Here is a 10,197-nt window from a genome sequence, read left to right as displayed (position 1 = left end):
GACATTACTGGATGTAATCAAACGGACCTTACCGGACGTCCACGAACACCATTGAATGGATTTGGCATTTGTCCGTGTTCGTCCGTTAAACTTACCAAACCAACTTTTCTTATCCATGTCCGGTTCGTTTATTGACGAAATACATAAACGGCCTTTTTTTCCGAACAGATGACCAGATGTCTCGCGAACTTCCGGTTCGCTTACAGCCCTACTGAAAACACTCGTCCATGATTCTTATGAATTAGAGTATTCTCAACTCATCCCCTAAATTTATATGAGGAGAGTTTGTAAATTATAGGGTGGAGAGAAAAAGATAATGATTTTTTTCTTTTGTAAATTTGGGAAAACTTTGTTTGTCCCTATTATTTTTTTTTAATATTTGTTGAATTAGTTGTGAGTAAAGCAGAGAGAAAACTGTAATGATAAAGTAATAAAAAAATACTATTTAATTGAACAAGAGAGAGAGAGAGAAATGTAGTGTTGTGTAGCCCGTCCCCTCTCCTTATCTTTATAATTACATTACAAAACACTACATTTCTCTCTCTCTTGTTCAATTAAATAATAATATTTTATACATTTATCATTATAGTTTTCATTCTCCTCTACTCACAACCAATTCAACAAATATTAAAAAATAAATATGAGCAAACTTTGTTTCCCCAAATTTACAAAATATCACTACATTTTCTCTTCCCACTTTTAATTTAGACTCACAACCACTCAAAACCTTATCATAATTTACAAATTCTCCTCACACAATGACGGATCAAAAATTTTTTTCAGGTGGTGTGCTAATATTAGATGCTTCCATTTCATAGAGTCGGATATAAAAAATTACATAATAAATATACGATAAAATAATAAAACAGACACTGTCATTAGAATTTTAAAAACACATAATATAAATATAATAATATTCTTTTCTATGACCACGAAAAGCTTTCGAACCATTCAACAATGCTTTAGTAAGTCTAGCCGAAGCATATAATCGAATTACATATTGTTTTTTATGCATATCATTTCCTTTATCAACAATTACAAACTAACAAACTAAAAACTAACAAATTAAAACTAAAATTTAGCAAATAACTTAACAATTAACATCATCATACAAAGCTGAATTTAAAAGAAAAAGTTCAAAAAAATTTCTGGTATATAGGGTCGAGCCTGTGACCTTCAGTTTATAAAACCAACAACTTACCCACTAGACCAGCGCTCATATTGTTAGTGGTGGTTTCCTATAATATTTTCTATATATCATACTCTATAATTTCGAAATTCGGATGGTTCCCATTTGCTAGGGCTGGCAATTTATACACGAGACACGAATACACGACACGTACATACACGACTTTAACAAGTAACAGGTAAGACCTTAACATGTTTCGTGTACTAAACAAGTAGACACGAAATTACCTGTTAATTTTCGTGTCTAAAAAGGTATAATACTTGTTTACCTGTTAGGTACTTGTTAGACCTGGTTATTTTTAAAATTAAATAAATATATATAAAATATATAGTTATAACTCATATTAAAATATCCCTAACCCTAATTCTTCCTTACAAGTTACAGCCATCACACACACACTCTTTATCCCTAACCCTCTCAATCCGGCCATTACCAAAATCCGTCGTCGGCCGTCCCTCTCACGCCGGCCATAACCCGTCGCCGCCATACTCTCTCCGGCCTCCACCCGTCGCGTCCAGCCGTCCATACTCTCTCCGTCCATACGTCACAGCTGGTCATTTGAACGCCGGCGAGCTGCTTTTGATCGGAAGAGTGAAATTGAAAGTTGTTTTATTGTTTACAAGTCAAACTTTACTTCTTTTGAGACTTTGACCAAAAAGCCAATATTATTTATGTATATGTTTTGTTCCGATCATTCATTCAGGCTATTACTAAATCGATTCATCGTTCATTCTTCAGTTCCGTTCACCCGTCGCCTCCAATTCACACGGAATTTCTTTAGCAGGCTATCACCTGTCGCCTCTAGTTCCGTTCATCATTTATGTTTTATTTGAAGAATTTTATGAACTTTCGTCGACTTTTGTTTCGCTAAAAGGTTGTCAAATATGTGTTTCTAAACAGCTACTATCGTATATACCATGTATTAACAGGTTCATGTCCGTGTTTGGGTTACATGTACACGATAAGTTTTCATCTCGTGTACATGTATACCCATTTCATGTTCGTGTCTTATCGTATACAGGTATACACGATACGCCAGCCCTACCATTTGCTATGTAAAAATTGAGTTGGGAATGCTCTTGTATGGTTATTATTATATTGGAAGCATGTGATTCCAAAAAAAGAAATAAACATTTAAATCTCCCTCTTAAAACAAAATAATAAAATAAAAAAAGCCACTATATATAAACAACAAACTCCCCCTAATTCACCTGAAAACACACACTCATCATCTTGAACCTCCATCAAACCATGAGAGAAATCCTCCACATTCAAGGCGGCCAATGCGGCAACCAAATCGGAGCCAAGTTCTGGGAGGTCGTCTGCGCCGAGCACGCCATCGACTCCACCGGCCGCTACAACGGCGACCAGGACCTCCAGCTCGAGCGTGTCAACGTCTACTACAACGAAGCCAGCTGCGGGAGGTTCGTGCCACGCGCCGTTCTCATGGACCTTGAACCGGGCACCATGGACAGTCTCCGCTCCGGTCCGTACGGACAGATATTCCGGCCGGATAACTTTGTGTTCGGGCAGTCGGGTGCGGGTAATAACTGGGCCAAAGGCCATTATACGGAAGGCGCAGAGCTTATTGATTCGGTTCTTGATGTTGTCAGGAAAGAAACCGAGAACTGTGATTGCCTGCAAGGTAAACTCTTCGCTTTCGGGTTTTTTGGTTTGGGTTCGGTTTCGGGTTTTTGGTTTGGGCTGTTTTGGGTTAAAACCAAACCAAAAACCAAATATTTGGTTTTCACGTTTTTATAAACTGTTTGGTGTCAGTTAGGGGTGTTTGGCCTAGCTTTTTTATTTTGGCTTATGCTTATATTTTAAATTAGCTTACAACTTATTTTCTATTATTTAATAAGCTATTTTCAAGTGTTTGGATTAGCTTATATCTTATAAGTTAATTATGTGTCTTAATAAGTTACTCCAATAATTACTAATCCATCACCATTTGAGAGAAAATGAGTAACATACAATTTTAAACAAATAAGCTTCTACAAATAAGCTAAAAAACCATCTTCACATAAGCTTCTCTAAATGAGCTTATATAAGCTTATAAGCATAAGCTTAAAAAGCTAAACCAAACACTAAATTAAGCTTATTTTGTAAAAAAAAGCTAAAAAAGCTAGGCCAAACACCCCTTTAGTGTTTGGTTTTGGTTTTCTCGGTTTTACCATTTGTACTTGAACTTTTTGAGCCGAAATAAAAGGTGGCTCAAAATAATAATTTTTTACTTAAATATATTAATTAATAATTAGTTGAACATTAAAACATTTGGGTTGTGGGTTAAAGTATATGGGTTTGAGTATTTATTAATTTCTAATAAATTATGTAGAGTTTAAAATAAGAAATGAAAATCTTAAATTGGGTTCGGTTTGGTTCGGTTTTTTAAGTTGTTATTGCATTCAAAACCAAAATGAAACCAAAGTTTAGCTTATGCAAAAACGTAAAACCAGACTGTCGGTTTTTGTTGCGTTCAAGTTTGGATTGGTTTTTGGTTTAATGCACACCCCTAGATCCGCTTTACATATCCTGCTTCAATTTTCACTTTCCAGTTAAAAAATTGGATATTAGCATATGAAGTTATCAACTGACTGTTAGATTCTGTTTTACCGGTGTTTGGTAACAGGGTTTCAAGTATGCCACTCATTGGGCGGTGGGACGGGTTCTGGTATGGGGACTTTGTTAATATCCAAGATAAGGGAGGAGTATCCGGACCGGATGATGCTTACTTTCTCGGTTTTCCCATCACCTAAGGTGTCGGACACGGTTGTGGAACCGTACAATGCGACTCTTTCGGTGCATCAATTGGTTGAGAATGCGGATGAGTGTATGGTTCTTGACAATGAGGCTTTGTATGACATCTGTTTCAGGACACTCAAGCTCACCACTCCCAGCTGTAAGTCTGCTTGTGCTTTGTTCATTTAATTGTAAAGATTAAACATTTCAAAGTTGCATTTAGTAAGTGTACTTGTTTCTTAATGATTTAAAACAACCTCTTTTACTAGACATCTGAATAAATTCACTGTGTCCGTGATAGAATCATTATTACAATCCACATGTACTTTTGGGTAAAAACTCAAAATTGTGTTATGTAGTACAGGGGTGCCAATTTTTGACATGACACGAAAAAAAAAATCAGGTTTTGGTTTGGCATATCTGACCCATTTAAAAGACGGGCCGTGGTTGCAATGTTTGGGTTGACATGTCTAACCCTTTTTGTCAAACATGTCGAACCACTAACTCGTTTAGTGGGTCATTTAAAGTTAAACTATTCAGTTTGAAATTAATTCAGGTTTTTGGGTTAATGATATTTTAGTTGTAATGTAGTGAGTCAAAGCATAAGTGTTGTGGTCTTCAAGTCACATGTGAATGGCAACTCATGTCATGTGATTCTCGCAAAGATTCCTTTTTTTACGGGCATAAAGAAAAGTTGTCATGATTCAGCCTTTCACATGGTTTGTTTCTTGATATCACAGGAAACCCATAAAAATATATAAAAACTTTCTATCTCAACATTTTAATGACATAAAAAAATAATAACTTTCTATCTGAACATTTTGATAACAATTATTTGCTACATATGACAAAACTTATGATATGATTTATTAATTTATAATTATGTTTTTGTTACCGTTTAGATACTTGATACGGGTGGGTAAGTTTGTTTGTTTATTTTGTTAAAGTTGGAGATTTGAACCACTTGATATCCGCCACAATGAGCGGTGTCACTTGCTGTCTCCGGTTCCCCGGTCAACTAAACTCCGATCTTCGCAAGCTAGCAGTCAACCTAATCCCATTCCCTAGGCTCCACTTCTTCATGGTTGGGTTTGCACCATTAACCTCTCGTGGGTCCCAACAATACCGGGCCCTAACCGTTCCCGAGCTCACCCAACAAATGTGGGACGCCAAGAACATGATGTGTGCTGCTGACCCTCGACACGGGCGGTACCTCACTGCCTCGGCTATGTTCCGTGGTAAAATGAGCACAAAAGAAGTGGACGAGCAAATGATTAATGTACAAAACAAGAACTCGTCTTACTTTGTCGAGTGGATTCCTAATAATGTGAAGTCAACAGTTTGCGATATTCCACCGACTGGATTGAAAATGGCGTCCACGTTTATTGGAAACTCAACTTCGATTCAGGAAATGTTTAGGCGTGTGAGTGAGCAGTTTACGGCTATGTTTAGAAGGAAGGCTTTCTTGCATTGGTACACGGGTGAAGGAATGGATGAAATGGAGTTCACGGAAGCGGAAAGTAATATGAATGATTTGGTTTCCGAGTATCAACAGTATCAAGATGCCACTGCTGATGACGAAGGTGAGTACGAAGAAGAGGAAGAAGGTGGCGAGTACGAGGAAGAGGCATGAAATAAATAAAATGTGATACTAGTAATGCTGGTGTTTGTGTCTTAGACTCTTAGGTTAAGTTTGGTGTTTTAGTGTAAGTTTTGTTGGATTTGATTGGTGATTAAGTTTATATAGGTTAGTATTGAGTGGTGCTTTCTTTAATTTTGTATGTTTGAGTTGGTGTGTTAGTAGTGAACTGTTTCTGCAACATAATGTACAATATAGCATGCAACTTGGTAGTGTACTGTTTACCACTGATGGCCCTTTAATCTTGAACTGCTTTCTGATGCTTGGATACAAAATCAAGAACAAGATGAACTCTTGAACTGATAAATTGAAAGTGATTGTGGTTAACCACAGGATGTTTCAAACCCTGTTTAAGTAGAACGAACCGCACATTGTTTGAGATTGGAACGATTGTTGGATAATCATTTCATCTGGTTATGAATATAACTTCCAACCAATCAACCACCCTCATCCTATAATAGTGTATGCCAATTTTACCATGCATCCGATCCATTCGCCACTACCCTAATGGGTCCAAACATAAACTAAACATGTATTTGTTTAAAGTACTAAGACCCAATAACGATATAAACAAATTAACAAAAGCTTTGTACACTAACTAGTACATTAGAAGTACCGTTAATACATATGCACATACCAAAACTATGTTGGCCACCCTAAAAAAACAAACTGCATTCGGTTATTTAAAATCACTTATCTTTAATTATTTACAATCATTCAAACACTTGTTATTCCTTGTATCTCCAAGGTCTCCAGAAACCTGTAACTCCTTCACTTTCTCTGCTTTGTCCTCCGGTTTTGCTTCGGCGATGACATCATCAATCCCGCTGTTCCCCAGTTGTCTCCAGTCACCACTATGCTTTTGACTTGCATTGACCTGAGTATAGAGATCACTTCGCGAGCACTTGGCTTTAACGGGTCAGAAATGGCAAGAACTCCAGTGAGTTGACCATCTATACACACAAGAATCCCGGTCTGAGCCAAGTCTTCAATTTCTGCCAAAATATCTTCAGCATCAATTGAGATACCAATGTTTTTCTTTAACATCAAACTTTTATTTCCCACTATTATTTCTTTGTAGCCTGTACGCCATGACCAGTTATTGATTCAAAGTTTTGTGCTTCGGCTCAAACGGGGTTCTCTTCGTCTCCTCTATATTTCTTGGCGTATTCGACAATGGCCTTGGCTAAAGGGTGCTCACTATTCACCTAAAACATGTGAATAAATGTCAAAGTCAAAGTCAAATGTTAAAGTAAAACTAAATTGTGTTTGATGAACAAGATGTACCTCAGCTGCAGCAATCAATTCATAGAACTCTTTAAGTGCCATGTTCTTTAACAATCTCGTGTTAACAACTAGTGGCTTGCCAATTGTAAGAGTCCCGGTTTTATCAAACACGATGCAATCCACCTGCATAAATGAAGTAAACTTCAATGTTGCCTAACTCTAATATTTAAAGAACCGTATCAACCAATATTGTCCACTTTGCCCATAAAGAGCTCACGGACTTGCTTTTGGAGGATGAAATGACTAAACTGACCTTGTGTGCACTTTCTAATGCTTGGCCTCCTTTTATAAGAACGTTCCGTTCGTTTAAAGCCAATCTTTTGACATTTGAACCTATGACGTTTGAAATATGTAACCAATCAGCCTCTGATATTAGATTTGTTAATTTTTTTTCTGTTAAGTATAGGGTATTTAAGTCATTTTACACATAAGGACTACGTATGTAAACTTGTAACACCAGTTAATAGATTAAGTGATTAATGAGCGAGAACCATCAAACCCTATTTTAATAAATATTTTTAACACATTCTTTTGGTAATTAAGTTGTTGCAGCCCAAATATGATGGGCGAGGAACCCATTTGGCCTATAAACGCCACATCAATTGTCCATACAGCTATGTGAGACAAGTCTCATACCTTGTTTGTAATGGTTCAATCCATAACATTAATTTTCTAGATAAACTTTCAAAAAAAAAAAAGAAAAAAAAACCCAACTTCACTCTTCTTAAGAAAATTGAGCTCGATTATTCAACACATCCACAACAGCCTCCTTGATCCCTGGCAGCCGCTTCACCGCCTTCTCCACCGATCCAGCACACGCCGAACACGTCATTCCACTAACCGAAAACAAAACCATACTGCTTTCCACATCCACCAAAGCTCCCTTCGGGTACTTTGGCATAGACGGGTAGTGCGGCCGTGGTGAATATCCATCACCCGCACCCCGTATGCACGCCAGTGATAATAACTTGGTACCCATTTTTGCTTCAAACTGAAGTTTGTTTGATGATCACAAGTAAGGTTACTATTTTTGTAAAAGCAGATTGCTTTGAATGAAAATGTATGTAACGGTGATTGCGTATTGGATGAATATGTGGGACCCAGTTAGCACAATATTTGCGCGGGTATCGTATGCATTTGACTTTATTGATCATTTTCATCGTAATGTGAATACGGTCAAAAGTCAATTTTAAACGAAACTGAGTGTGATTTATTTTTTTAATTTTAGCTCAACGTGAACTTGAAGAGAATACGCGTTTAGTTGAAACCTATTCTTAAAAAGGTTAGACTCAAAGTAACCAAGAACAAACTAAATAAGAAAATAACGCAAGAAAATGAAGTGAACATGTGTAATGTTATCATCAATGCATACACTGAATTATAATTAATGACACGTGGTATCTAGTCACCAGTTTAACCCAAGAATGTTTATGCACTGTATCTATTAGTGATACGTCATACTAAAAATGCGTGTGTAATCTTTGCATCAATATACACATTAAATTATTATCATTAACATATGCATTGTACACAATAATACATGAAGTGTACTAAGATATGTTGCTCATGTAGGAATGTATACACTAAAATATCATAACTAATACATACGTTATGCATACTAAAGTATGATTACTATGAAACAAATGCAAGGAATACACAAAATAACTAATGTATAACACATAAGGTGTGATAACAAATACGTAGCATACACCTTATAATTGATGATTAATTTATTTACAATACTAGATTGGTGTGAAATTTCTTTGTTATGTAGTGTGTTCAACATTGTGTACATTATATCTTTAATGTGTCACTTATATACGATACTGTCATAATGCTATTGCACCATTTTCTTATTAGTTAGCAAATAAATCTTACTCAATGTTTCAGTTTAATTACAAAAGTGGTCTCGTGTGAATTTTCTTTTTGTCAACAATCTAGACTCGGTGTAATTCTCAATAGTTCATTTTTTTCTTTGGTGATTGTTATTCAAATATTACGCACTAGTTTGCTTCTCCCGTGTTACGGGGGTTTATTCAAGTTTTTGTTTTAATCGTTTTGCTATTTTGTGATGATTTATTTTATTTTTTAACGTAGTTTAGTTTTAATTTAATACATGTATATTAGTTTGAAATTATATTTTTTAGTGTTTGAGTTTTTTCAGTTGAGATGTGTAGGTTTTTTTAGATTTTTAACGAACAAACAACGGACACAAGCATGTTGATATTTTTAAATGAACAAACATGAACACAAATATTTGTCTAATGAAAAAGAAGATGTTAATATAGTTGACGATGGTGGGGAGTATCGGAAGTTAACCGGCGATGAAGATGATAGACCAACAACAAAGAACATGTAAATGAGATAGATTAAATTAGGGTTTAATGATAGTGTTTATCAATAAATGAGATCTTATAACCCATTTGAGGGCTATTAGGGTTTGGTAAGACGCATAACCTGTGTAAATTATTCTTTGATGATTAAGGAGTTATTTCACAAATAAATGAGATGTTATAACCCATTTAGAAGTTATCCGGGTTTGGTGAGACACATGACCCGCAAAAATTATTGTTTGATTATGAAAAAGTTTCATAAATATATGATATGTTATAACCCATTTAAAGACTATCCGGGTTTGGTAAGACCCATACCCATGAATTCGGGTCAAATGCATGAAAAACACCATTTATAAATTAAGCAATCTGGTGGCTCTAGAAAAATGAGGGGAACAACCTAAAACTGACACATAGGATTTCATGATAGGCAGTTATATACATAGTTAGATAAGACAATTTATTTTACAAGAAACGAAAAAAACAGAGAAATCTTTCATCTTTCTTTTTCTTTTATTTGTCATTTACATATTTAAAACATTTAAAAAGAATACATAAACAAATTTATATAACTTACATATATGTGTATCAAATTAAACGATTTACAATTTAGTTTGATTAAATTATATATAGGGTCATGATCTTGTATTATGTGTAAATCAAGATTTAGTTTAAACTAATTATGCTTGTTATCATGACAATTTGACTAGTAACATTTTGTTTTAATTATTAGTCTAGCATCAATTAACATTTATTTGGATGTGATGTTTGCAAGTTGTGGTTTGAATTACTAAGTTTTATAATTTAATATATTAACAACAAAATATTATTTTACTCTTAACTTGATCATGAATGATTCATTTATTTCTGATGCCGGGGTAGCCTAAGGAAATAATAAAATGGCTGGAACATATTCTCGCTAAAAGGGTTAAAAGGTTAAACGCTTCAAATCCCGTTCAAACTTATGTAAATAAGCACCCACGTGCTACAGTACAATGTCACATCACTAT

The 10,197-nt window shown here is 35.3% G+C and overlaps 2 protein-coding genes across 2 annotated transcripts; one reads left to right on the top strand and one right to left on the bottom strand.

The window, feature by feature from the left end:
• Positions 1-2,434: 2,434 nt before the first annotated feature.
• LOC143550893 (tubulin beta-2 chain-like) lies at positions 2,435-5,601 on the top strand. Its single transcript, XM_077041453.1, has 3 exons — positions 2,435-2,834; positions 3,819-4,088; positions 4,876-5,601. Exons 1-3 carry the CDS (start codon positions 2,441-2,443, stop codon positions 5,559-5,561), a joined length of 1,350 nt encoding a protein of 449 aa, XP_076897568.1. The 5' UTR covers positions 2,435-2,440; the 3' UTR covers positions 5,562-5,601.
• A 1,977-nt stretch (positions 5,602-7,578) lies between these two features.
• On the bottom strand, positions 7,579-7,833 carry LOC143550897 (putative copper-transporting ATPase HMA5). Its single transcript, XM_077041455.1, has one exon. It carries the CDS (start codon positions 7,831-7,833, stop codon positions 7,579-7,581), a length of 255 nt encoding a protein of 84 aa, XP_076897570.1.
• Positions 7,834-10,197: the final 2,364 nt, after the last annotated feature.

The sequence above is a fragment of the Bidens hawaiensis genome, unplaced genomic scaffold (genome assembly GCF_021521415.1).
Source record: "Bidens hawaiensis isolate Kalapana, Puna unplaced genomic scaffold, B.hawaiensis_p1.1 tig00016197_1, whole genome shotgun sequence".
Lineage (NCBI taxonomy): Eukaryota > Viridiplantae > Streptophyta > Magnoliopsida > Asterales > Asteraceae > Bidens > Bidens hawaiensis.
This window is presented reverse-complemented; position numbering and strand designations above follow the sequence as displayed.